Source organism: Puma concolor, chromosome A1 (genome assembly GCF_028749965.1).
Source record: "Puma concolor isolate L17-30 chromosome A1, mPumCon1.1.hap2, whole genome shotgun sequence".
Classification (NCBI taxonomy): domain Eukaryota; kingdom Metazoa; phylum Chordata; class Mammalia; order Carnivora; family Felidae; genus Puma; species Puma concolor.
The window spans coordinates 206,135,810-206,163,115 of NC_141667.1; the positions used below are offsets into that span (position 1 = coordinate 206,135,810).

The 27,306-nt window shown below is 37.1% G+C and overlaps 1 protein-coding gene across 6 annotated transcripts in view; it reads left to right on the top strand.

The window, feature by feature from the left end:
* Window positions 1–27,306, top strand: part of DIAPH3 (diaphanous related formin 3) — a 508,403-nt gene that overhangs the window by 252,083 nt on the left and 229,014 nt on the right. For 5 of the 6 annotated variants that reach the window (XM_086710920.1, XM_025923546.2, XM_086710913.1 and 2 more), the window contains one exon: window positions 17,648–17,887. The exons of the other annotated variant lie outside the window; for it this stretch is intronic. In XM_086710920.1, the coding sequence (XP_086567046.1) occupies window positions 17,648–17,887 (240 nt within the window). The remainder of the gene's footprint in view (window positions 1–17,647; window positions 17,888–27,306) is intronic. 6 annotated transcript variants of the gene reach the window in all.

The following is a 27,306-nucleotide window of genomic DNA, read 5'->3' on the forward strand; positions in this document are numbered from 1 at the left end:
AGACTACCTTTCCCCAATTTCATCCTCCCCACAATGCAGGTTTCTACTTACTTTTCCCTAATCATGGCTCTGAGCTGTAGCCTTATCCTTTATTGGTTAAGTCCACTGCCTGAGTCCTGCCATCAGTGTCTACATAGTTCCCCATTTTTCCTGAAATGCAGACACAGACCTGGCCCCTCTGACATCTTTGAACAAAGTGACAGACATACTTTATGGCTGAAGGGCAGAGGAGTTGCCAGAAAAATGTATCACAATGATTTGGCTTGAAAGCTCTCAAACACACCGCACCCTTCCCCCCCCAAATCAATGACTTGAACTGAAGCACAAACCCAAATAATGAATTTCCAGGCCATTGATTTTATTTTTAGAAGCCCCTGAATGAATTTTATTGTGTCCTAATGTAGAAACAGAGTATAAGAAGTGCAAACAATCAATACCAAGAAACACAGCAAGGTATCATTCTTAATGATAATATTGCCATTAATATTCTGGCATTGGAGAAGGAGCAAGAATTTGTAAAATGGCATAGGAGAAATTAAAGTCAAAGCAAGGAATTGGTCATTTAAGAATGTTTGGGGAAAGTTGTTACTTTAAAATATGAGGTAATTAGCAAATGTTACAGGAAAAGACCCTCTTATTCTTCATTACTTTTGAATAATCTAATATATAACAGAGTTTTTCCTGTGTCACTCTTACCTCCACTATCCCTGACCTTCCTTCTCCATAGTACCACCCAAAACTTGAAAGTCAGCTAGTGAGATCAGCTTCTGGAGATAGAGATAAAAGGGTCAGCTGGCTAGAATTACATCCAAAGGTCTGGCTGTGGTGTCTGTGTGTGTGTGTGTGTGTGTGTGTGTGTGTGTGTGTGTGTGTGTGTGTGTGTGTGTACACACACATACATACATATGTTTGCATCTTATCTTCAGATCCAACTTTCTGTTTTACTCTGTGACTAATTTTTATCTGGTCCACTGATCAATCTTCAGCATGTAATTAATTAACCACTTGAAAGTGTAGAGGATTTAGCCAAAGTGGCTCTTAAATGTAAGTATCATGTTTATGGTATTTTGATGATTTCTCATAATCCCTCTTTTATTAAATGAAGCCCTGCAAGTCAGGCAGCGATCGCCATGCTTAGAGTGCTTTTGTTTCATACATGTTAATGAATGGTAAAGGGGAGCCAAATTTAAAATAGAATAAAGTGTGGGTATTAATTTTAGAACAATACTGTTGAGAAAACATTAACCCTTAAGGATGATGTTACTGGGGCAGTCCTTCATAACTGCATACATTTTTGTTTTTACTGTTTGTTGATTGCTTACTGTGTTTCAGGCCCTATGTCTCATGTTTTATTGTCATTTATATTTATTTTTTGGGTGTAAAAAACGTGATTTTATTAAAGCATGGGGACAGGACCCGTGGGCAGAAAAAGCTGCACAGGGGTTGTGAAGAGTGAATGGTTATATACTATGGAGTTGGGGGAGGTAAAGTCAAAAGGGAGGCCTCCCGAAGGATTTTGATGTGCTCAAGAGGGCTCCTAAGGTACAGAGGCCTTGCTATTGTCAAGCTAAGGTTGTTTTCCTTCTAGTAAGGCATTAACATTAAGACACTAGGGAGTTCCTGGAGACATGTTATACTACTCTGTATTTGCCCCAAGTATTTGTCAATGGACTGCGGGTCATAAAGAAATTTAATTTCACCTACCATTTCCTTCTTGTCTTTGTTCCTCACGTCACTATGGAGGGGAGGGTGATGTTGGGACTCCAGAAAACTGAGTCTATAGGTTTCCAGAGATTAGGCTATTAATAAGATTGCCTTTTTCTTGTAATTTACTAAGACATATAACTGATAGAGATCACATGATCTCCAGGAGTGCCTGAGGAATATCCCACCTGTGGGAGAGGGTGTTTGCACTGTGGCAGCCTGCCTTACGCTCCCTCATCATACCCCCCCGAACAGATTTGACCCTTAAATCTTTAAGGTTGCTGAAGGTGGAATGCTGCATGTTTTAAATGTATTGTCTTTTTCCACATAGCATCTAGTGATCACTTATCATAAAACTAAATGGAAAAAAATAAAAACCCTAAATGAGATTATGTCACCTCCAAGTTTTAAAATACTCTCTAAAGGTTTTAATATTTACTTTGTGCTGTGTTAATACAACCACTCCAGCTTTATTTTGATTAGTGATAACATGGTCTATCTTTTTTGTTCTTTTCCTTTTAAACTACTATTGTTACAGGCAGCATAATGACTTTTTTAATCCAATCTAATGATTTCTACCTTTTCAGTGTAGTATTGACCGTTTTCCTTTAATGTGGGATAGTAATATGGTAGGGTTTGAATCTACTGTTTTGCTATTTATTTTCCCTGTCATCTATTCTTGGGTACTCTTTTTCTCTTGGATTAAATATTGTAGTGACTTTATCTTCTTCTTGACTTATTAGTTACTACTTTATTAATGCTTGCATTAGTGTTTATAATATATATTTTTAACTAACTTCAAATGATATTATACCATTTTCTGTGTGGTATGAAGTCTTAAAATGATGTACTCCTGTTTTCCAACACTTGGGGGCTTTGTGCTATTGTTATCATACATTTTGCCTCAACATGTTTAAATCTCCTAACACATGGTTATTCTTTTTACTGTCAATAATCATTTGTCTTTTATGTCTGCTCACATATCTACCATTTCCAGCATTCTTCACTTGTGTGTGTAAATCTTGACTTAGAATCCTCTTCCTTCTCCCTGAAGAAATAACTGTAATATTTCTTCCAGTGCTAATGAATTCTTTCATTTTTTGTATGTCTGGGGAATTCTTTTCACCACCTTCATTTTGAAAAGTGTTTTCACGGATATGGAATTCCAGATTGATAGTTTTTCCTTTCAGTACTCCAAACGTGTTACTTCACTGTCTCGTTGTTTGCATAATTTTGGGCAAGCAGTCTGCCATCATTCTTACCTTTATTCCTTTGTTATGTCTTTTTTTTTTTTTTTTATTGTCTGATTTTGAAGATTTTTCTCTTTCTCACTAGTTTTGGACAATTTGATTATGATGTACCTTGGATGTAGTTTTCTTCATATTTCTAGGCTGTGGAGTTCATTGAGCTTGTGGATCTCTGGGTTTATAGTTTTTGAATTGTAAAAGTTTAGCCATTACTTTTTTTCAGTTACTTTTTCTGTACCTCCTTCCTCTATTTCAGGGACTTCATTTGCATATATTTTATTATTACACATATATTAATCCTTTTGAAGGTGTTCCATATTTGTCTCTGCTTTTTTGTTTGTTTTCTTTTTAATTTTTTTATTTGAGATAATTTCTGTGGCTATGTATTCCAGTTTTTTTCTTTTGTGGTGTCTAATCTGTTGTTTTTCCTATTCAGTCATCTCAGATATCATAACTTTTTTTCTCTAGAAACTCAGTTTGGGTATTTTTTAAAAAAAAAATATCTTTTCTGAAAATTCTCATTCTTTCTACAACCCTGTCAAACATATGAAATAGTTTTATAATAACTTCTTTCTGGTTATTGTTTCTGTCATTCGTGTATTTCTGGATCTGTGTTTATTAAATATTCTCCTAGGTGGTTATATTTTCCTACCACTTTGGGTGGCTAATAATCTTTGTTTGGGTGCCAATTTTTTTTTTTTTTTTTTTTTTTTTTTACCATGTTGTGCTGTAGATACTTTTGTACTCTTATAAATACTCTTGTGCTTTGTTTGGGGAGTCAGTTAAATTACTTGCAAATAGTTTGATACTTATGTGGCTTGTATTTAAGCTTTGTTACATAGAATCAGAGGAGCCTTCAATCTAGAGCTTATTTTCCCCCAAGAGTGATACTCAGTAATAGTCTGCTGAGTATTCTACTCAATATCCCATGAATTTTGAAGTTTTCCCACTCTGGCTGATGGGATCAAGTACTGTTCCCAGCCCTGTGTGAGAATCAGGCACAGTTACCTCCAGTGCTTTTAGCTGATTCTTTCTCCAGCCTCTAGTGGTTTTCTTACATGCGTGTGCTCATCAGTACCAGAGCTAAAGACATAGGGGAAATCTCTTGAGATCTCCCAAGCTTTTTCTCTGTGCTACTCTTTTCTTTCTGGTACTCTGTCCAAAGAACTCTATCTGCCTTGGCATTAGCAGACTCTCACCTGCCTCTCCTCAACTCATGGAGACCCCATGATTCTACCTGGCTTCCTCCTCTCTGTGCTGCAGTTTGGAAACTCTTTCTAAAAAGTGAGCTAGCACAGTCGTAGAGCTCACCTTGTTTCCCCTTTCTCAGGTGCCACTGTCCCACACTGGTGTCTACTGTCTGAAAACTATTGCTTCAGGCAGGGTGGTAAGTCTAGTGCCTGTTTTTCCATCTTTGGCCAGAAGAGGAATTTCCCTTTGGAAGTTCTAATAGTTTCTGATTTGATTATAATTTGTAAGATGATCTAGTGTCTATTTCTTGAAACTCAGTTTACCACTCCCTTTCTTATTTACTGTGTTGCAGCCATACTCAATTGCTATCCCCACCTCAGATTTGTCTTTACTCTTGCAGATCCCTTTGTTTCAGCCCAAATGCCACTTTGTCATGAACGCATTCATCATGATGATGCCCCCCCCCCATCATACTCTATCTCTTGAACCCTACTTAGTCATAGCACTCGTCCTTATCTGAAAGGATCTTGTCTATTCGTTTCTGTTTTTCTCTTCCTTTCTCTGCCTGCTTACTTACAGCACACCCCATTTGGACCAAGTTCTTGTCATCTTATTTTTAATGTGAATCTCCAAGGCCAAAAAGAGTGTTTGGCACATAATAAATGCTCAATAAATATTTGACACATAAATGAGTAATTGTATCTGGCTCTCACATAACTCCAGAAATAGGCATTACCATTTCATAGATGAGGCAACCTGCTCAACCAATAACTTACTGATCAGCTATGAGCTTGTACTTCTAGGACATGAAAAGATAATACTCCATTTCTTGCGGTGCCCACCACTCTTACGTTTCTGTTCGCTGTAGATGCCCACTGTACTTTAAGTTGTTTTTAGTTGTGGTTTCTGTATGCTTCATTACTGGACCAATTTATTTTAGTATTTAAAGGTTAACTTTGAGTTATTAATAGATGCAAATTACTTAGAATGTTCAAGTAGGAGCTGAAATTGTTGAACTTGAAATTAAGTTTTTAGAAATTTGGGTGTTTTCTTCTTTGGGATTTTAAATCATCTAAATAGACAACTAAAAAGTGGGGCATTTAAGTCCGTAATAGGAAATGTGGATTCTTTGTTGTTTTTTGGTATGGAAATATGATGCTTTCTAGTTAGACCATCTATATAGTATTGAAATTTTATGGCACAATCTGCTTAATTTGTTTCATTTGCAAAAACAAAACAAAACATCATTACAGTCACATACTAATTACTAGCCATACATCATTCATTTGAAATAAAGCCTAAAGCATTTTGTAGTTATAAGCAAAAAGGTCTCTTATGATTCGTCACTTTGCAAACAACATTGTTTTAAGGTTGCTTTTTTAGATCCAAATATCATCTAGTGCCTGGGAAGCATTTTCTGTATTCTGCAAATCTCATTATATAGGTTTCCATATTCTCTTCTGAGACTATTTTGGAAACATAATGGAAAGGGGGAGACTGGACTCATGGAACTAAGTTACCATAGACTAGATAGTTGTGTCACACTTGTGGCTTAAGGTGTAATTGTAGCTATAGGCTGCTTAGCGTCTCATTCTTGAGGCCTTCAGAAAGGGTCTTAAAGTGCATTTTTAATAAGGTTGAATAAATACTATAATACTCTCCTTAGTGGTCTGTCCCCATTAACATGAAGGTGAAAAATTGATGAAAATGGATTATATACATAGTATTCACAAAGTCTCAAAGTATTTCCCTATAAAATGCTTATTAATTATAAAGGAAAAATATAGCAACTTTACATTGGAAAAACTGGTGAACATCACTGTAACCAAATGTGTGTGTGTGTGTGTGTGTGTGTGTGTGTGTGTGTATATAAGATGGAGGGAGAGAGAGAGAATAGGATAAAACAAGTGGGGCAAAATACAAACAATGGGTTAATCTGGGTAAAGATTTTTTGGTATTCTTAAAACTGAAATTATAAGTTTTTAAAATTCCACTTACGGTAACATAACAAAAACATAAAAGACTTAGGAATAAATTAGCCAAAGCTGTGTAAACCACTAACAGAGATAAACTAGGCAAAATATGCAAGTCGTCTGTTTTAAGACTGTAGACAACCAGTAGAGAAAAATTGCAAGCCTTGAGAAAACAGAAACTATACTAACTTCATGAGTGCCCAGCTTTTGGCCTGGTGAAAAATTTACAGTTATAGCACAGAGAACTGAAGTTTAAGCAGAGGCTGTTTTTCTCTAAGCAGAAGAGGCAGAGATCAGAATTTGTAGCAGTTGAAACAGCTGGACTCTGCTGGGCAGGGCATTAAAGGGGGAGGGGTTGTACAGAAAGGGTCCTCTCTGGTCCTTGTGCAGATCTCCACTGAGTCTGTGCCTGGAGGCTGCGCTGTTCCTAGGCTGATCGAGATTTGTCACAGGGCACTTGTTACAAGTTGGGAGTGGAGTGGAGATCCTAGAGGTCCAGCATTGCTGGGAGGCATGGGATTTCTGGCTCTGCCAAAATAGAGAAATCATCTTAGCACCTCATTTGCTCACTTGGGTATTTATTCAAACAACTGCAAAGGTTGTACTTTAGGAATGAGTACCACACCCTGAAGAAGTACCTACTCTAGGGGCACTTGGGTGGCTCAGTCAGTTGAGCGTCCATCTTTAGCTCAGGTCATGATTTCACCGTTTGTGGGTTCGAGCCCCGTATCGGGCTCAACAGCTCAGAGCCTAGAGCCTGCTTTGGATTCTGTGTCTTCCTCGCTCTCTGCCCCTCCCCACCTTCTCTCTCTCAAAGATAAAGAAACATTAGAAGAAATTTTAAACAAAACAAAAAAGAAGGACCTACTCAGGACTCACCTTAAGGAAACCTATAATCGAGTCTTGCAGACTCCTCCGGGAAGAGAGTTTAGATACCAAGTTCCAGGGCCTAGGGTGAATCCTTTACTTCCCACCGCTACACTAACAGTGAGTAAACTCAAGCCTATACAACTTAAGGTGATCACCCAGTGATTTGCCTGCTAAAACTAGAATGAACATTCCTCAAAGGAATATTATAACTCAACAGTTGTTGCGGTATTGTAACATTAAATAGTAAAGAAAAATGAAATGGGATTTATCATCAAAGAAAATCAAACCAGACCCAAGATGGCCCGGATTTGGGATTTCACAGGCAAAGACTTTACTGTGGATATTATGAATATGTTCAAAGAACTACAGGAAATTATCTTCAAGGAATTAAAACAACAACAACATGGTCTTAATGGAGAAATCTCTTCAGGGAAATGAAAACTGTAAAAATTTACCATATGGAAATTCTCAAACTGAAAAGTTTAATCACTGAATTGAAATATTTAGCATGTAGGTTTAATAGTGTATTGGAGATGCGGAAGAGTCCGCGAGTTTGAAGGCAGCTCTACAGAGGTAATTTTATCTTAAGGATGTAGGCCAAAAAAAAAAAAAGTGTAAAAAACGAACAGAACCTTAGGTATTGTGGGTCAATACCAGTCATTCCAAAACACTTGTAATTGGAGTCCCCAAAGGCGAAGAGAGTGAGATTGTGGCTGACAAAATATTTGAAGAAATAATGGCCAAGACTTCCAAATTGGGTAAATTGGGTGAGGAGTAGAAATTGAAGATTCAAGAAGCTCAGCATATCCCAAGCAGGGTAATGTAAAGGAAAAAAAAAAAAAAAAAAAAAAGACCTTGGCACATCCTGGTCAAAGCCAAAGATAAAGAAAAATCATGATAGTAACCTGGTGCATTAGGGGTGGGCAGACACATTGTATGTGGGAAAATGAGAGATTTTGCTAACTCTGCAGAAATAATGGAAAGCAGAAGTCAACGGAAGGGTGTAAAGTGTTGAAGTAATAACGAAAAACTAACCCTGTAGGGGCACATGGGTGGCTCAGTAGGTTAAGTGTCGGACTCTTGATTTCAGCTCAGTTCATGTTCTCAGGGTTCCTGAATTCCAGCCCCACCTCAGGCTCCCCGCTGCCCCTCCCTCCCTCCCTCCCTCTCTCTCTCCCTCCCTCCCTCAAAATAAATAAACTTAAAAACAAAACCTGTAAAGTCAAAATTCTCTATTTAGTAGATACCCTTCCAAAAATAGGGTAAAATTAAGACATTTTTAGTGAGCTGAGTTTGTAGCCATCAGACCTGCCCTACAAGAAATAAATGCTAAAGGTTATCCTTCAAGCCAGAGGGAAATGACACCAGATGGAAACTTCCAATCTACAAAAAGGAATAAGAGTGCCTAAAATAGTAAATAAACTGTTTCCTCTTCTCATAAATTACTTAAAATTGATAATTAAAAAAAAAATCCGGCAGGATGGGGTTTCTAATGTGCATAGAAGTAGAAGCTAGTAATTGCGCAAATGATGGGGGTACCACAAATGGAATTGCACTGTTATAGCATTACACATATGAAATGAATCTCAGGCAGTGTGAGATGTGAGTGAAATGTAGAAAAAGGAAAATATATACACGTACAATATTGACCTAATAGTAACTCTAGGAGGCTGATATATAAAGATGCATTTTGTTAGTCTTCCAGCAACCGGAAAAAAATATAATTAAAAGAAATAGAGCTCAAAGGCCAATGGAAGAAATAAAACGGAATACTAAACATTGCTTGACTACATCTCTTTTATCTTTTTCTTGCTTTTGTAGTTGAAAAGCAGAAGGGACAAATGGAAAACAGAACAATAAGAAAAGTAGCAAAGTTACGTATATTTCAGGAAACGTATAGTTCAAGGCAGAGCGTATTACAAGAAATAAAGAGTGATATTACACAATGATAAAAGGAGTAGTTTACTAGGAATAATCGTCTTAAAAATGTAAGCTCCTAGTAACAGCATCAAAATTCATCAAGCACAAACTGGCTGAATTAAATGGAGAAATAGATAACTCCCTGATCCTAACCTTATCATGGCCCTTTTTCAGCAAATTCTAGGAAAAAAAAAGACAGTAAATACATAGAAAATCAAGTTCTGTCAGCGGTTTTGTTCTAATATTTGTGGGGCTTCCTCAGAACAACTCTAGGGTACGCATTGTCTTCAAATACACATGGTACATTCACCAAAGTAGATCCTGTGGGGACATAAAATATATCTCTATAATTTTCAAAAGATTGAAATCTTGCCGAGTGTGTTTTCTGTTAACAGTAAATTGGATAATAATAATGGAACATCTCACTGTTTGAAAATTGCATAATGTGGTTTTTTAATTACCTGTGAGTCAAAGAAAAAATTATTTTGAATGAATGGAAACACTGAAAACAAAACCAAATTCTCAAATTATGGATATCAGGACTCAAAAGAATTTCAGTACAAAAAATTAGACTCGAACAAACATGCAAAGAGTAACAAAATATTTTTATATTTCAAATATTTCAGTACATAAAAAGACCAAGTGGTATAATGTTGGCTTAATTTAAAAATTAATGTGCTAAACCACAGTACCAGAAAAATGAGAGAAAAATCACATTACCTAAAGAATCGCAAAATGAGAAGTATTTAGAATTTGAATTTATGATAAATAAAAACTCTTAGCAACTAGAAATAGAAGGAACTTCCTCAACCTGACAGAGGACATCTATGGAAAACCTGTAACTCCCTCATATTGATGGTGAAAGATTCAATGCTTTGTCATTTCTGATTGGAATCTAGGTGAGGATATCTATTCTTATGCTTCTATTCAGCATTACAATGCATGTTTTAATCTGTATAGTAAGAAAAGAAAAAGAATTTAAAGTCCTGTGCATTGGAAATGAGGAAGTAAGCCATCTTTATTTTTGAGTGACCTGTTGTAAATTCCTTATGAATTCATACAAACAAACTTTGTTGAAGTAACCAGTGAGTTTAATAAGATCACAGAATTATCACTATATGCAAATAAGCTGTATTTTTCTCTGTAAGCAGTGAGATCTTGGAAAACAAAATAAAAATAGTACTATTTACCATCCAAAAACTTAAAATACTTAGGAAAATTTTTCACTAACACATGCTAATTTTCTATGGCAAAAACTACAAAATATTGCTGAGAGAAATTAAAGAAATTATAAATGAGCTACTTTCCATGCTCCTACAGTGGAAGGCTCAGTATTGTTAAGATGTCATTTTTTCCCCTCTGATGATCTTAGATTTCGAATATTTGATACACATTCCCAGTCAAAATCCTAGCAGGTTTTATTAGCGTAATTGATAGGAAATTACAAAAAATTCGTATGGCATGCAAAGAACCTAGAAGACATAAAATGAGTTTTGAAAAAGAACACACTTGGAAGACTTTTAGACTTTTAGACTGTGATAGCAAGACAGTAACACTTTGGCTTAAAAATACACAAATAAACTTTTTCTAGAAAGTTTAGAAATAAACCCACAACAATACCATCAACTGACTTTCAGTAGAGACTTCAAGGCTAGTCAGTGGGCGAAAAGGAATTTTTTTTGTATCCAACTGTACTGCAAAACTTGGATACCCTAGGAACTAAAATGAATCTCAAGTCCTCTGTCATACCACACAGAAAAATTAATGAGGGGCGGAATTTTGACCTAAACATGCAAAACTAGAAAACAGGTATTAAGTAGTATAAACCACTTAGCAACACAGTTTGACAATTTCTTAGAAAAGTATACGTTTATACTCTATTTTTTAGACACTTAATGGAAATGAGAAGATTCATACAAGAATATTCAGAATGTTCTGTATTAGTTTCCACAGGCCTCCAATAACAAATGTCCACAACTGCGGTGGCTTAAAACCACAAATTTATTCTCTCACATGTCTGGAGACCAAAATACCTAAATCGAGGTGTTGGCAGGTTGGCTCCTTCTGGAGGCTTTGAGGGAGAACGTGTTCCATGCCTCTCTTCTCACTTGTGATAGCAGCTCACAGTCACGACTTTGTCTATCTAGCTGCTAGGATCTCTCCAGTCTCTGCCGCCTCCTTTGCATTGCCTTCTCCTGTGTGTTTCTCTCTCCCTACCCCCCTTTTTAAAAATTAAAATGACATCAGTCACTTAATTTAGAGCCCACCCTAAACCCAGCATGATCTCGCGTGGAGATCCTTAATTGTATCCGCAAAGATCTTATTTCCAAATAAAGTCACATTCACAGATACCTGGGGTAAGAACTTGACATATGATTTGTCCAGTTCCCTGTTTAACCCAACCCACCACATAGCCCCAAACTGAAAAACAAAGAGTCCATCAACAGAAGTGAGTAAAGAAATGTTGGTATATTTTTACAACAAAATATCACTCATTAGTAAAAGGGAACCAAATATCGAATCACACAGCATGTATATGAATTTCAAAGTCCTTTTGTTCAGTGAAAGAAGCAAGACACAAAAAGTGTTTACTGAAGGTTTCATTAATATCAATTTCAAGAACAGGCAAAACTAAGCTATTATGGTAGAAATAAAAACATTGGCTTTCTTATGGTAGGGCGGGGATTGTCTGGAAGCAGACATGAATGAATTTAAGACACCAGAATGGTTGTGGGTTTTATGCCAGCTTTTTAATTCATCAGATATGAAACTTCTGTGTTAAGAGTATTTGCTAAGACTGCCAAATTAAATAAGTCTCTCGCTCTCTAGCTTTCCCACTTACAGATCCTGAGTATCGACAGAACTCATTTGGACCTCCTGTGAAATCCTTAGTGGTCCAGAACTGATAAGCACTTGTAAACAAAGATAAAGCAATATCTGATGGCTATAACCAATTTTCTGTTTCTTGACTAGCTGCAGGAATATACATTTCATCCTTTTAATATTTTTTGTATAATTCTTGGCTTTGCTCTTATGGAAAAAATGTTAAAAACATACCATATGTACTTTGCTGTTGTGTAGTTTTTAAAAAATAATTTTAGCCTCGGAGCTTTGATATCATAAGAACACATTGATTTAAAAAAAAAAAAAAAACACAAAACATTTTTTGTATTCTGAGCACTACCCAGGCATAAGGTGCTTAAATAGCTGTGTTTTTGATGCATTTCTTGAAATGAACTATTCTTTTTTTCTTGAGCATTCTGGAGATCTTGAAAATAGTGGCCAGCTAATGGTAAAGGGTAGGTATTTTTTTTTTATGCAGTTTAAGAAATCAAGTTAACTTTTTTCAAAGTGTCTTAATTCTGTTATTAGATTTACATTATTTTCTTAGCTGTTGCTTTCCTCCCTCAACCCTTTGTCATTTTCTAGTCTTGTCTTTGACAAGGATGCATTTGTTTTTCACCTTCCCTTTGCTTATTTGCACCTCTTCCACAGAGAACAGAAGAATTAGCTAATAAGGAAATATGAGTGGAAACTGCAGTGTGAGGGGACAACAAACACAAATCTGGAAAAAATACTAAAAATTCAGCACAACAGGAGGCGGTTGGAAAAAGAAAGGAATCTGAAACAGTACAGCCGGGTGTCTCCACAGTGTTTGGTCACATAACTACAGTGGAGAAAGTCCATTCCTACTCCTAGGAAAACATAGTAGGAGTAATTTGAGTATTAGATGGCTTTTAAGATACGATTATTAATTTCCACACTTGATGCTCTCAGTGACACGCACACATGACTGGCAGCAAGTTAGCTCGAGGACCGTGTCCTACCTGCCATGTGACCTTGAAGGAGTCCTTTAGCCTTCCTGAAACATTGTTCTGTTATTCCTTTTTTTTTTTAAATATAATTTATTGTCAAACTGGTTTCCATACAACACCCAGAGCTCATCCCTACAGGTGCCCTCCTCAATGCCCATCACCCACTTTCCCCTCCCTCCCACCCCCCATCAACCCTCAGTTTGTTCTCAGTATCCAAGAGTCTCTTATGGTTTGACTCCCTCCCACTCAGTAACTTTTTTTCCCCTTCCCCTCCCCCATGGTCTTCTGTGAAGCTTCTCAAGATCCACATATGCGTGAAGACATATGGTATCTGTTTTTCTCTGACTTATTTTGTTTTGTTATTCCTGATACATGTACAAAATATATGAAATAAAGGTTTATAGTAGCCAGTCAGTTCAGATGAAAGTGAGTGTCTTTTCAGTCAGTTGGTTACTTGTAGTGTTAGGTAAATGGATGGTTAAAATAGTTCCATAGTGACTTTAGGGAAGAATAACAAAGATGCTGCGCATGTACTAAGATTTCTTTTCAGGCGAGCCTGTGCAAGTCTGCAGGTGAGAAGGGCGGAGGGTGGGGGCGGGGAATGCGCCAAGTTTCGAATAAGCTGGATCCTGAATATCTCTTATCTATTAAAGAAATTAAAGAGAACCAGATATGGTATTAGACATGGTTGGTATAAAAATGTCTAACGGATTCTGTTGTTTCCCCCATAAAACAATGGATGGCATTAAAATTATGTGCGAAAACATAATCATAATGAGATGATGCAAGATTACATCTTCCTTTTTGCCCTTTGACTACTTTTTGCCCTTTTGAGACAGATGGAAAGAATCAGATGATCCAAGGGTGGCAGTCATGACTTGGGCATCCAGTCCGTACCTGTTGCTTTATTATTTTCTCAAGTTCTTTCATCTCACTTGTCTCTCCTCTGACAGCACTTAATGTTGCCAACAAACAGAGGTGTGACATAAAAATTACCCTTAGACTTCTGGATATTCTTGATTGATTTTCACCAGTCACTGCTTTAAAGGTTTTTTTTTATTTGGCATGGAACATCTCTAATTATGGGGTGGAGACATTGCAGGAACAGTGCCTCCTGCTTTCAAATAACAGTTAAAGTATTTTCACTTTCTTTTTTATGCCTTCAGATTGATCTTCAGATCACAACTCCCTATTGTCAGAGTTTGGTGATGTGAGTTTATATTACTAAGACTAGGTATCGATCAGTTGAAAGGATAACTCTGTGAAAGTTAAGTTCTAATTTATTAACTGTCTTTTTTTTTTTTCAAATGTTTATTTATTTTGAGAGGGAAAGAGCGCGCACAAGCATGAGCAGGGGAGGGGCAGAGAGAGAGGGAGAGGGAGTCCCACGCAGACTCCACGCTGTCAGCACAGAGCCAGACTCGGGGCTCAATCTCACAAATCATGACCTGAGCCGAAATCAAGAGTTGGACCCTGAACCAGCTGAGCCAGCCAGGCACCCTTCATTATTAACTGTCTCACAGTTAAACTTTCATAACCTTCTTCTCTTTCTCCTCCTCTTTTTTAGTGACTCTCTTACCATTGAGAGCATTATTTGGAGCACCATAGCTCTTCATTTCTGCATTCAGCCTCGCCTGAAGCAGACAAGTGAGAGATTCCTTAGTAAGCAAACGGAACACAAATCCTGTGTTGACAGATCATGTGAAGTAATGAAGAAACAGACATTCTTCAAGAATAAAAAATATATATATATTTTCTGATTTTTAAACTTTTTATTCTTTGATCCTATATGAGGAAAGACTCTGATTTGATTAATGACAAAAAGAACCCTGCTATTCTTATCACAGATCCCAAGATCTAGACCTTAGAATGTTAGTGTACTTTAAGACTTTTGTTTTGAAATAATGGGGACAGCCATGTGTCCTGTAGGATCAGAGTAGGCTATTCAATAGTAGACTGAAGACCAGAATGAGTTCCAGGTGATCTCTCGGGTTCTTTTCCAGCTCAGTGATTTTTGTTCACTAAAATACATTTATTTTTTATTAGTCTAAATCCTATTTGAAATTTGGAAGAAAGAACAATATGGAAAGGACATCTGATTTTAAAAGATGTTGCTCTAAAATGTGTTTTTAGGTTTCCTGGCTTTGTCAGGGTTTTTCATGAATTCATAGCATTTTGTTCTGCATTACATCATACACTTACTCTGTCTTTTCAAGGTACCTGTCCCTAGTGCCAGGTAAACTCATTACTCATACAAATCTAGGTTATATTTTTCTAGGAAAATTAATTACTTTATCCTGGCTACATATGGTTAGCTTGTCAGCGGAAAGCTTTAACATATTTGGGGACAGTATAATCGAGGCATTTAAGCAGTTTTTTTCTCTTTGTGCATAAATTACTACATTAATATAGGTTAAAATTAATATATTTTGTAATAATATTTTCCTGGGATACTTCTCATGTTTACGGCAAAGTAACAAACTATCATGAATAAGGGCACAGGTTGAAAACATGCCACGGGAGCATCATACACCTTTTGAATGGCCATAACCATGTGTACTCATGTGAGTCCTCTACCTTACTATTCTAGAGAGTATATTAAATGGAATAGAGCACTAATACAGAGTTGGCCCAATATAATGTGAATACCATTTGCAATGGTTAAGCATAAAAATTTAGAGAATTTAGTTTATTTGGGAGCATTTAAGACACGTTTGGGGGCACCTGGGTGGCTCAGTCGGTTAAGCGGCCGACTTCGGCTCAGGTCATGATCTCTCGGTCTGTGAGTTCGAGCCCCACATGGGGCTCTGTGCTGACAGCTCAGAGCCTGAAGCCTGTTTCAGATTCTGCGTCTCCCTCTCTCTGACCCTCCCCCAATCATGATCTGTCTCTCTCTGTCTCAAAAATAAACGTTAAAAAAAAAAAATTAAAAAAAAAAAAAAAAAGAAAAGACACGTGAAATGACGTTATGAGAAGTAATCACGGTTTGACTCAGTGTAGCTGCACATATAGTGCCCAAACAGAAGGATTCATGCCTGCTAACAATTGACATTCTAACCGGGCTTCATTTTATCTTTCTAAAATTTTATACTAAATGTATTCTATGAAACCGTTATTAGTTCTTGTTTTGTTCTTACGTCTTTTTTGAGCTTATAGTCTTTTTACTTTTTTTGTTTCAATGTTTGTTTATTTTGAGAGAGTGTGAGAGCATGAGCAGCAGAGGGGCGGACAGAGGGAGAGGGAATCCTAAGCAGACTCCCTACTGTCAGTGCAGAGCCTGCCATAGGCCTCGCTCGATTCCACAAACCGCTAGATCCCGACCTGAGCCGAAATCAAGAGTCAGACGCTCAACCCACTGAGCCACCCAGGCGCCCCACCCTTTTTACTTTCTTGTAAGAAGAAAAAAAAATGTTTCCCCTAGACAGGCAAATTTGAAGACATTCCTTGAACTCAGAATTTTAAGACCTTTTCAAAAGTTCTGTGTGGAGGGCAATTAACTACATCAGTCAAACTCTTAGAATCTTGGCTGTGTCCACTTAAACATTAAAACATCAGGTGACTGGAGAGAATACTAAATGTGAATTAGATATTTATATTATTTGCCAAGAAACTTTCTCAATCACTGTAAGGATTTGGTCCATCTGAAGATGTATCTGCTGAGAGTTAACTCCTTACTGCTCAGTTCTTGTTAGATGAGTATGCTGGGCTGTATTGTTATGTCCAAGCAAGTATCCTTTTGGATCTAATATCTTTTTGGATCTAATAAATCCAGGCTTTTGTCTGGTCTGTTTAACTTTAAACAGCAGTCATTGTATTATTAGCAGATAGTCTTCTGTCTCCTGAACAGAAATCCTATAAGCTTTGTGTGACATTGTTCTTTACGTTTTCTTTTATACTCTGTGACTAACAGACCTATTCCCTATTTTAACCGTAAGGCGTTGTGTCACTGTTGGTTGTTTGTTTTTTGTTTTTGTTTTTTTCCTGACCTTGCCTCACACTGCTTTTATTTATAATAGCTGTTGAAGTTCAATAGGTTTACTGTTATTGCATCATCAATGTGTTTAAAGTCTCAATCCCTAGCACGTTTGGTCAGTGAATTCATACACAGCTTAAATGCCCTTTGTCTTCAGCCTTCAGTTAAATGGCTCTTCTCCCCTGTGATAGAATACAGGGGAGTAAGTTTAAGGCAAGAACTTGCTGACTCTCTAGGCTTTTTGTTCTTTTCAACATCTTCAGCCCCCACGCTCCCAAGAAGGGAACGCAGAGTCCCAAACAGGGTTAACTTGGCATCTGATGGACCCATAGCTTTGCATGGCTTCTGGCTCTGGCTACGCCCATGTTCCTTAACATCCACTCTGCTAATTTAGTGTGTGTCAGGAGTCATTCTACTTCTCTGTGTTTCTCTAGAAAGTCAATTTAGTACAAATTGGGACCTATTTACTTTCCTTCCATCTAACACATACTGTTAGTCAGCAGGGCTTCTGAGGACAGCAGTTGCTATTTGAAGAAAACAAACCCTCTTTAGACCTTTCTGAATGTTTTAAACATGACCCAACCTTTTCCAGTGTTGAACAAAAATTAATGAGAGAAATGCTTTGTCATTTGTTGCCTCTGTACCCTGCCACCTTTTTTAAAATTTAGTCTTTGTTGAAAAATTATATGTACCTTATCACTTTAACTTTGTCATTTAATTAAAGCTTTCTTTTCCCCGAGCATCTAAATTGTTAATTTTTTCTTTGAGGGATGACTCTTGATTGCTCACAAAAACAAGCAAGGCTTTTCTCTCTCTCCTTGCTATCAGTTTTAAGGGACATATTGCTTCCTCGGCACTGTCATACCAATAAATCATCCCAGATTACTTGCAGTCGTACAGTACTAAAGTATACCATGCATTTTAAAGGAAATCTGCTATTTTCTTTTCAATCAGATGAGCAATGTGAAGAGACTCCGGCCACGGCTCAGTGCTATTCTCTTTAAGCTTCAGTTTGAAGAGCAGGTGAACAGCATCAAACCTGACATCATGGCTGTCAGTACTGCCTGTGAGCAGATAAAGAAAAGCAAAAGCTTTAGCAAGTTGCTGGAACTTGTGTTGCTAATGGGAAACTACATGAACGCTGGCTCCCGGAATGCTCAAACCTTCGGATTTAACCTTAGCTCTCTCTGTAAAGTGAGTTGTTTTTTTTTTTTTTTAAACACATATTTGCCTGGACACTCATTCTTAAATGTCAGCCCTGATTACATTATTTAAATATTTTTATTTTGATGTGTTCATTATCGAGAATTTGAACCAAACCATGGACCCAAACCCAGAGTGAACTGAGCTAATTTACTCAACCTCTGAGCTAAATCCAAATATTAATTTTCTCTGATCTGCAAATCCAACTGAAGGATTTTGTTTAATAACAGAATTATGTCATAAACCTATGCTTTCCCAACCTAATGAAATGGAACATCAAAATATTTAAATCTAATATTCAATTCAAGTGACTGCAAATGGTGGTATATACATATTGAGAATTGCTTAAGATTGTCGCTTCAGTTTTTACTTTACCTATTTAAATAGTTCTGTGTGTTTTTATTTTGTTTCATTTTTTGCAAGCTGACTAAAGGGAGAAAAGAGTGAGACTGCTTTATATAAAGGGGGAAATTCCCTTATTAGGAATAGACAGACATACCTCGGGTATCACTGATGATTTTGAAATGTTACTATCTAAATATAATTTTAAAGGATGTGAAAATTGAGTAAGTTTAGAGATTTTTTTTTTTCCTCCTGAGTTCTTCCACATGTTAAATACTGTTACGGCAAATATATTCACTGTTTTCATATAACAGAGTTCTTTCCTAGGAAGAGGGCCATAGCAATAGTGCTTTATTGATCTGCTTACAATGAATTCTTCTTGTTACACATCACAAGAAAAGCCTTCTTTTGTTCTTGACCTGCTAACATCTATACCACCTGATTAAGGAATTTGATGACTGATTTTCCCCGCTATCCAGAAGTTTGCTTTATACCACTTGATTTTTCTGAAAGACCTACATTAGCATGTATGTAACCTCTTTTCAAACTGAAATCCGAAGAGGATTTTCGCTTTTACAAAATGGGGATTGCTTTTTTGCTTTATGCCATTTGGCTTAAAGGCCAAATGAAAGGTTTCGTGGGGACACTCTACTTTCGGGTAGCGGGGGAAACCAGTGTTGCCGTTGCCAGTGAGATAGGGAAGGTGAGAAGCAAGTTCAGTTTTAGCTGTGGGTTGGCTTGAATAGTTAATCTCCCAGTGCTTTTGAGACTTGCCTTATACAGTGTTCCTGACCTAAGCCTCCAGTTGGTATCAACACCTGTGAGCTTGCCCCACCCCAACTCCATCTTTTTATTTTCCTCTCAGTTCCTGAGCTTGATGTATTCAGTTAAGATCCCTAGCATGGGAGGTGCAATTCATAATACATGTATTGAAGACTTTACACATTTGTAGAGTGCTTGCTTATTCCTGTGCCAAATGCTTGACCTGGTCATCCCATTGAATGGATGTACTTATTTACCCGGCATACATGAACCCCCGTTTTTCACCATTAATTATTATTAATTTTTTTAATAGAGCTGTATACAAAAAGTTATGGCAACAGAGTTGAGAGAGAGAGAGGCTAGCACAGTTAGGAGGGGACAGTTAAGCATTTGGAGAAGGAATTTGAGCTGAGTCTGGAAGTGCGAGTGGATGTTCCCTGAGAGGAAAAGGCGTTCTAAGCTAAATCCATCAGTTTGCATGAAGGGTCATTTCACGGCGTATGTGAGTACACCAAGTGATGGGAAGCCTAGACGGGAAAGGAATGGCGAACAGGCAAATGAAATAGTAAATTGGTCTACATTGGAAAGCACCTTCAGCGCCATTCCTTATGGTGAAGATTTATGGAAACCTGTTAGTTTTTAGTAGAAGTGATGATATCAGAGACGTCTTGTGAGAACATAATTCTAATAGCAGTGTGGAAGAAAGTTAAGGTGCCCTGTCCAGTACTGTTACCATTAGCCATATGTGGCTATTTACATTTAATTAAAATTTAAATAAAATTAGCAAGTGCCTCAGGCACACTAGCTATGTTTCAAGCCAATAAGTGTCCATACGTGTTGGCAGCATAAATATAGCACATTTTCCATCACTGTAGAAAATTCTACTGGACAGCACTGGGGTAGAGGGTTATAGCTGGGAGAGGTTCTCTGACTGACTGACTGACATATGTAGCACGTGATCTAGGAGAGTGGACTGAGGAACTCAAGAGGAGAAGATAGATAGGGAAGATGAAGGGAAAAAGGAAAGATCAAAGATAACTCCTCGATACTGACATGTGTGATGTGGTTGCTCAAAAGTGATTGAGTTCAGGCTATTTTTAGTGTTTCCTACCCCTTGTTTACCTCAGTGTCTTAAAGGGAATCTGATGGAAGCTGCTTTAACTATTTAGCAAATATTTGTCCGTTATGAAACAGTGAAGGTACTTTGAGACAATGGAAGTGCAGGCTAGGGTAGTGGCAAAAGGACTTGGGGTAGGATGGGAGGGGCGGGAGGAGGGGAGGATGCGCATTTAAGGAATATCTAGGGAACTGTTGGAGTGTTGATAATGAACTTGGAGGTGGAAGGGCAAGGAGGCAAGCAGAGGCAAGCCTTTCTCAGGCTTTCCCTGAGAAAGGAAGCAAAGGAAGAAAAACAGGATGAAGAGCAAAGTTGGGGAGAAGTTTACACCTACAAATCAACTGAAATTTGTTTCTTAGAGCTAAGGGTCTTTTCTTCTGTAGAGTTTGTGTCTCAGAACTGCAGTCGACTCCCTCATACACTTCCTCGAAAGGGAGCTGTTGACAAGAGATTAGATCTGAGTGATGAGGTAGAATAGCCTAATACAGTGCCTGGTGCATAGCAAATACTCAATAAATGACAATGCACCAGACAAAATGGACACCAAGTTGTGCCTTTTATGTAGTTAGAGTAGGCATTCTCTCATACTGCTAGACAGTGGCTGCTGCATAATAATTTAAAAATCTTTTACAAAAGCAATGCATGCTGCTATTATTTTACTACAGCTAATCTGTAAACCAGTTAATCTGTCTCCAGATAAGAGTTGACTGTATTTTCAGGCAACGATACTAGATATTTTGACCATCCCTCTTAGGATTCTTCTGTTGTGCAAGAAAGAAAATAAATACTACAACTTTATATTTTTTATTAGCCTACATGTCAAGTTGAAAGCTTATATTGAACAAGATGATATCTCATCATGTACGTTATCAGAAGTAGCAGCTTGATCTTTGACAATTGTGATTGAATTTTCACACTGAGTATAAAGCATTTGGTTTGGTGATAAGCCCCCATAAAAGGAATTCCATATGTATTTGACAGTAGAAAGGGTAATATTTTAATTTGTTAAAACATGCTGGGTAATTATATGACATCTAATATTCTATATTCAAAACCTTTACTTTTAAATACCCTTTGTAAATTTAGCTCTACTATGAGAAGTACATGGAGTTCTACTAAGTTGTTAACTTTTCATCCTTTATAAATAATTATATGAATTGTGAAATCTATATAGATTATAGCTTAATTTTAAGGGCTGTATTACATCTTTGCATACCTTTATAATGGAGGTAGCTAAATATAATAGCTCTGAGTTCAGAGGGAAAAGGATCGCGTGGGTTTTTTTACCCTAAAGATTGGATGTGGCCTCTGTTAAATAAATGTAAAAATAAAATATAAGAAACAAGGTAAACATAAGCAAGTTTCTATTAAGATGTAAATAAAAATTAAAGTAGATTTTTAGAGGCTTTCTGGTGGTAAAAGTGAAGTACAGACATGGTCGTGAAACTTTTTGTGAACTAAGAGGTTTCTCCTCCTTTGCCAAAGCTGAACTTCACAAGAAAATTTGCACGTGTATTGTTAGAAAAATACGACATTGAGCTGTGTTCTTTAAAACAGTAAATGAATGAATCCGTTACATTAGGATCTTTCTTTTAGAACCATTTTTCCCTCCCCTCCCCCTATCCTTTCCCTAGGAGTATGGGCCAGAGCCTGGTAGGGTTTGACACATCAAGGGAACCCTCGTGGAAAGATACAAATATACTCTTCAGTTACATAATGCTATTTCTAGTTTAAGTAAAATGGTATAAATACCTTGGTTTCGGATGGCTTGACTATTTAAAAGGATAAACGTTAGAATATGTAAAAGAATGGATGAACTTCTTGTCATTCATAAAGTCCGCCAAAGATATTGCTAGACTAGATAAAAATTGGATAATATGCAATTGGAGATTATATTCTTTTTTCAGGACCTGCTATTGATTAAATGCAAATCCGTATCCTTAGAAATTCAATCAGTAAATGGTAGGTGATTGCCTCACCAAAATGCCCACCTAGAAAAAATTTACATGTGATTAGTGTTGAAGTTAATTTTCTTAGAGAACCTATTGGTGATGCAAAGATCTTTTTTTTTCTTCTTTCTCCAAGTAGATCAGTGTTCTAGCAAAAGAATGAGTTGAACCAATCATCAAAGTTTAACACTATATTAAAATCTATGAGAGGATTTTTACCTTGTAAATTAAAAAAAAAAAACAACAACAGGTATCATCAATCCATATACTATGGCTATAGCATGTGTTTAATATTTCCTAATGTCTAATGATAAGTAATTTCCAAGTTACAAATTATCCCATTCAGTACAACTGGATGATGTAGTTATAAAATATAACTCTTTGTTCTAAGTAATTACATTGTATTGGGATAGTAGATATAAATTTTGGAAGAGTTTACAAAGTGTAATAACTGACTTTTGTCAGTGTTAGCTATTTTGGGGGGGAAATTGCAGAAACAAGTAATTGCTGATTCCATTATAAATTGATCAGTATCATCACGTTGTAGGAAAACTTCTCTCTTCTCGTTGGCAGTAGAACATACAGTGAGTTCATCTCAAAGGTGAAGTCCTCAAAGGACATGTAGTAACGGAAGTTTAGCATAGTCGGAAGTTAGGTGTTAAAGGGTTGGGAAGTGGCAGGCAAGATTGGTTTTTGTCTCCTCTTGAGTTTGATTTTTTTTCCATTTAAAAGACTTTTTTTTTCTTTCTTTCTTTTTTTTTTTTGTTCATTGAAGTACATGAAATTTGTATCTGATATCCTGTATATTCTTTTTATAAGCTCAGGCTAACCAAAGTAGAATAAAGCTAACCAAAGCTGTGATGAGGAAGATCTTTGAAGGACAAAAACAACACAGAACAAAAACCAGCCATTTCATTTCCTTTTTGATTGATGCCTCCACCAACTCCAGTGAGTGATTTCTTGAAATTGTGAACAGTTCTTCCTGTAGGACATTGACTCTCAACCAGGAGCGCCCTTTAAGAAATATTGATGTGTCAGCCCCACATTGGATCAATTACTTCAGCGTGTATGGATGTGGATCTTGATTAGTGGCTTCTTAGAGGTCTCCTGGATGATTTTAATGCACAAACTGAGCTGAGAATCATTTTGTCTTCTGCCCTACTTTATCCCAGAATGGAAAAATCTCTGGTTGGTGGTGTGGAACCAGCCAAGAAACAAACATACAAAAGCAAAACCTAACCAATACAAGAACAAAAACAAAAAAGAAAACAGGTCTATGTCTTCACTTAAGAATGAGGGGTGAAAATATTTCCAAAAACTGCTTTTTTTTGTTTTTGTTGTTGTTGTTGTTTTTTTTTTTTTTTCATGCCGAGCTCAACACTACCCTGATAGTGAAGAAAAAGAGTGGGTAGAGTGTGAATCTCAGGCACACGGCAGAACTGAAAAAAGTTGATGGCCAGTGTCCTGAGTTATTCTTCAGGGCTCTACCTTGTACAGATAGAGTTTCAGTCATTATATAAAAAGCAGGAGACAAATAACTCTGCCTATCACCTGTTACACTCAGATCGGATCATACTGTGAAGCTTTTTGTGTGAAATTTTGCTTCTCCTATATCACCTTTTCATTCACTCTATGAAGTTATTTTGACGAAAGACCTCTGCCAAACAAATCCACTGTTCCATCTACATTGTGTTTTAGAAGGATTTTAGAGAGGTTTTTATTCTTTATCGGATTGGCAAAATCACACCAGTGAATTTTGGCACCCTTTGAAAGTAAAGCAGTTTTTGGCCAAAGACTTGCAGATAACAAATGCCATTCTTATTTTACATCCAGCCAATTAAGTCACTGAAATGTTGACTTCCAAAGCAACGTGAAGCTATCTAGGATTTTTAACCCCTTTGATTCATTCAGTAACACATTTAATCAATAGCATTTTCCAAGAAATATTTAATTGGGTTTACTAAATAATGTTTTTGATAAATTGTATTCATATTATCTTAGTTTTTTTTTTCAACTGCTATTAATCATTGTAAATTAGAAATATCCTTTGAGGCGCCTAGATGGCTTAGTCGGTTAAGCATCTGACTTCAGCTCAGGTCATGATCTCACGGGTCATGGGTTCGAGCCCCGCATCGGGCTCTGTGCTGACAGCTCAGAGCCTGGAGCCTGTTTCGGATTCTGTGTCTCCCTCTCTCTCTGACCCTCCCCCACTCGTGCTCTGTCTCCCTCTGTCTCAAAAATAAACATTAAAAAAAAAAATTTTTTTTAAAAGAAATATTCTTTTACTAGAATTAGAGTGGCTTTACTCACGATCAGCAGATACACTGCTTGTGTGCTATCATCTCACCATTTTCATGAAAAACATTGCTAATCTATAAAATCTCTTTTCCCCCAAACACATAGTCTCAGAATTGGCCTTAACACCATGCTTATAGACAGGCCTCCTATCCTTTAGAGGGAGCACCCAAGAAGAACCTTACCAATCATCTCTGCTTTACTCCAGTCTCCTGCTTTTGTGCATTTTCAAAATGAAAAATAAAAAATTGAATAAGATGCTCCATTCCTGATAGTCGAGGAAATTTATTGTTTACCTCTTCTTTGTCAATGGTTTGCATTGTTCTTGCATTTTTGGAATAGAGGCAAAATGTGCAGGATTATTATCTCCACAGTTAGACAATGGCGTTTGTGGGCGTTTGTGAACGTTTGTTCTTAGGTAGCAGAGGTGGGGAGTACAATGATAAAAATGGGTATACACTGGGGCGCCTGGGTGGCGCAGTCGGTTAAGCGTCCGACTTCAGCCAGGTCACGATCTCGCGGTCCGGGAGTTCGAGCCCCGCGTCAGGCTCTGGGCTGATGGCTCAGAGCCTGGAGCCTGTTTCCGATTCTGTGTCTCCCTCTCTCTCTGCCCCTCCCCCGTTCATGCTCTCTCTCTGTCCCAAAAATAAATAAAAAAAACGTTGAAAAAAAAAAAAATTTAAAAAAAAAATGGGTATACACTAAAGCCAAAGACATTACAAGAAAGGAAAGTTATTGGCCAATATCTCTCATAAAAACATATGCAAAAATTCTTAGCAAAATGTTATAAGCCAAACCAATAATGTGTAAAAAAGAAATATATACTACAACCAAGCAGGATTTATTACAGGTGTGGGAGACTGGTTAAACATTTGAAAATCAGTTAATAGAATCCATTACATCTATAGGCCAAAGAAGAAGAATCATTTGATCATGTTAATATATGCAGAAAAAGCATTTGATAAAATCCAACAGACATTCATGTAAAAAACTCAAGAAACTAGAAATATAGAGGGGGACTTCCTCAAGTTGATAAAGAATATCTACAAAAACTACAGCTAGCATTGTACTTAATGGTAAGAAACTGAATGTTTTCCCTCTAACATTGGGCAAAGAAAAGCATGTCCCTGGTCAAAATTTTTTTTTTTTTTTTTTTAGGTTTATTTACTTAGAGTGAGTGGGGGAGGGGCAGAGAGAGAGGGAGAGAGAGAATCTCAAGCAGAGTCCACACTGTCAGTATGGAGCCTGTTGTGGGGCTCAAACTTGTGAACCATGAAATCATGACCTGAGCTAAAATCTAGAGTCAGACGCTTAACCGACCGAGCCACTGAGCCACTCCCCTGGTACCCTTCTTATTCAGCATTGTATTGGAAGTCTTAGCTAATGCAGTAAGACAAGAAAATGAAATAGAAGTTGTATAGATTGAGAAGGAATAAATAAAAGTGTCTTTGTTCATAGGTGAAATGTTTGCCTGTGTAGAAAGCCCTACCAAATTGACCAAAACCAAAAAGAAAAAAGAAAAAATATATATATACCTCTTGGAACTGGTAGGTGATTATAGCAAAGTTTCAGGATATGAAGTTGACATAAAAAAATTAATCACTTTCCAAAAACCAGCAACGAAGAGCTGAACTTGAAAAACAATATCATTTATGTTAGTACACAAAAGAGTAGTATTTAAAATATGTACAAGATTCTTATGAGAAAAACTATAAAACTTTTGATGAAAAAAATCAAAAAAGAGCTAATAAAGAATTAGATATTCCATGTTAATGGAAAAGAATGTTCAATATTATTTAGATATTTCTTCTTCCCAACTTGATCTGTAGATTCCATGCAATCCTAATCAAAATCCCAGCAAGCTATTTTGTGAATATTGACAAACTGAATCTAAAGGCCATATGGGCATGTAAAAGACCCAGAAAAGCCAACACAACACTGAAGAGGAACGGAGTCAGAGGACTGATACTCCTGGACTTCAAGAATTACAAAGCTGCAATAATCAAAATATTCTTATATTGGTTAAAAAAAAAAAAAAAGTGGACAGATCAATGAGACAGAATAGAGAGCCCAGAAATAACTCCACATAAATATAGTCAAATCTTTGACAAAGAAACAAAGGCAATCAATGGAGAAATAACAGCCTTTTTTTTTTTTTTTTAATTTTCTTTGAATGTTTGTTTATTTTTGAAGGAAAGACATAGCCTGATCAGGGGAAGAGCAGGGAGAAAAGGAGACACAGAAAGCAAAGTGGCCTCTAGGCTCCACACTGTGAGCATAGAGCCCCATGCGGGGCTCAAACTCACAAATCGCGAGATCATGACCTGAGCCAAAGTCGGATGCTTAACCGACCGAGCCACCCAGGCATCCTGAAATAACAGTCTTTTGAAGAAGTGGTGCTGGAACAACTGCACATAAACATGCCGAAAACAAAACAAAAACAAAACAAAACAAAAACTGTATCTCCATACAGACCTCAGGCCTTTCATAAAAATTAATTCAAAATGGACATAGCCCTACATGTAAAATGCAAAGCTGTACAACTTTTAGAAGATAAGAGAAAATTCAGGTGACTTTAGTTTTGTCAATGACTTTTCAGATAGGGTACCAAAAGCATGATCCTTGAAAGAAAAATAGTGAGAAGTTGGATTTCATCAAAATGGAAAACTCTGCAAAAACACTCTTAAGAGAGAAGATGGGAGTGCCTGCGTGGCTAAATCGGTTAAACCTCTGATTCTTGATTTCAGTTCAGGTCATAATCTCACGGTTCGTGAGGTGAAGCCCCATGTCGGGGTCCATGCTGGCAGCATGGAGACTGCTTGGGATTTTCTGTTTTCCTCTCTCTCTCTCTTTCTTTCTGCCTCCCTCCCTCCCTCCCCCTCACTCTCTTCCTCCCTCCCAACGTCAAAATCAGTAAACTTAAAAATATATAAAAAAGAAGACAC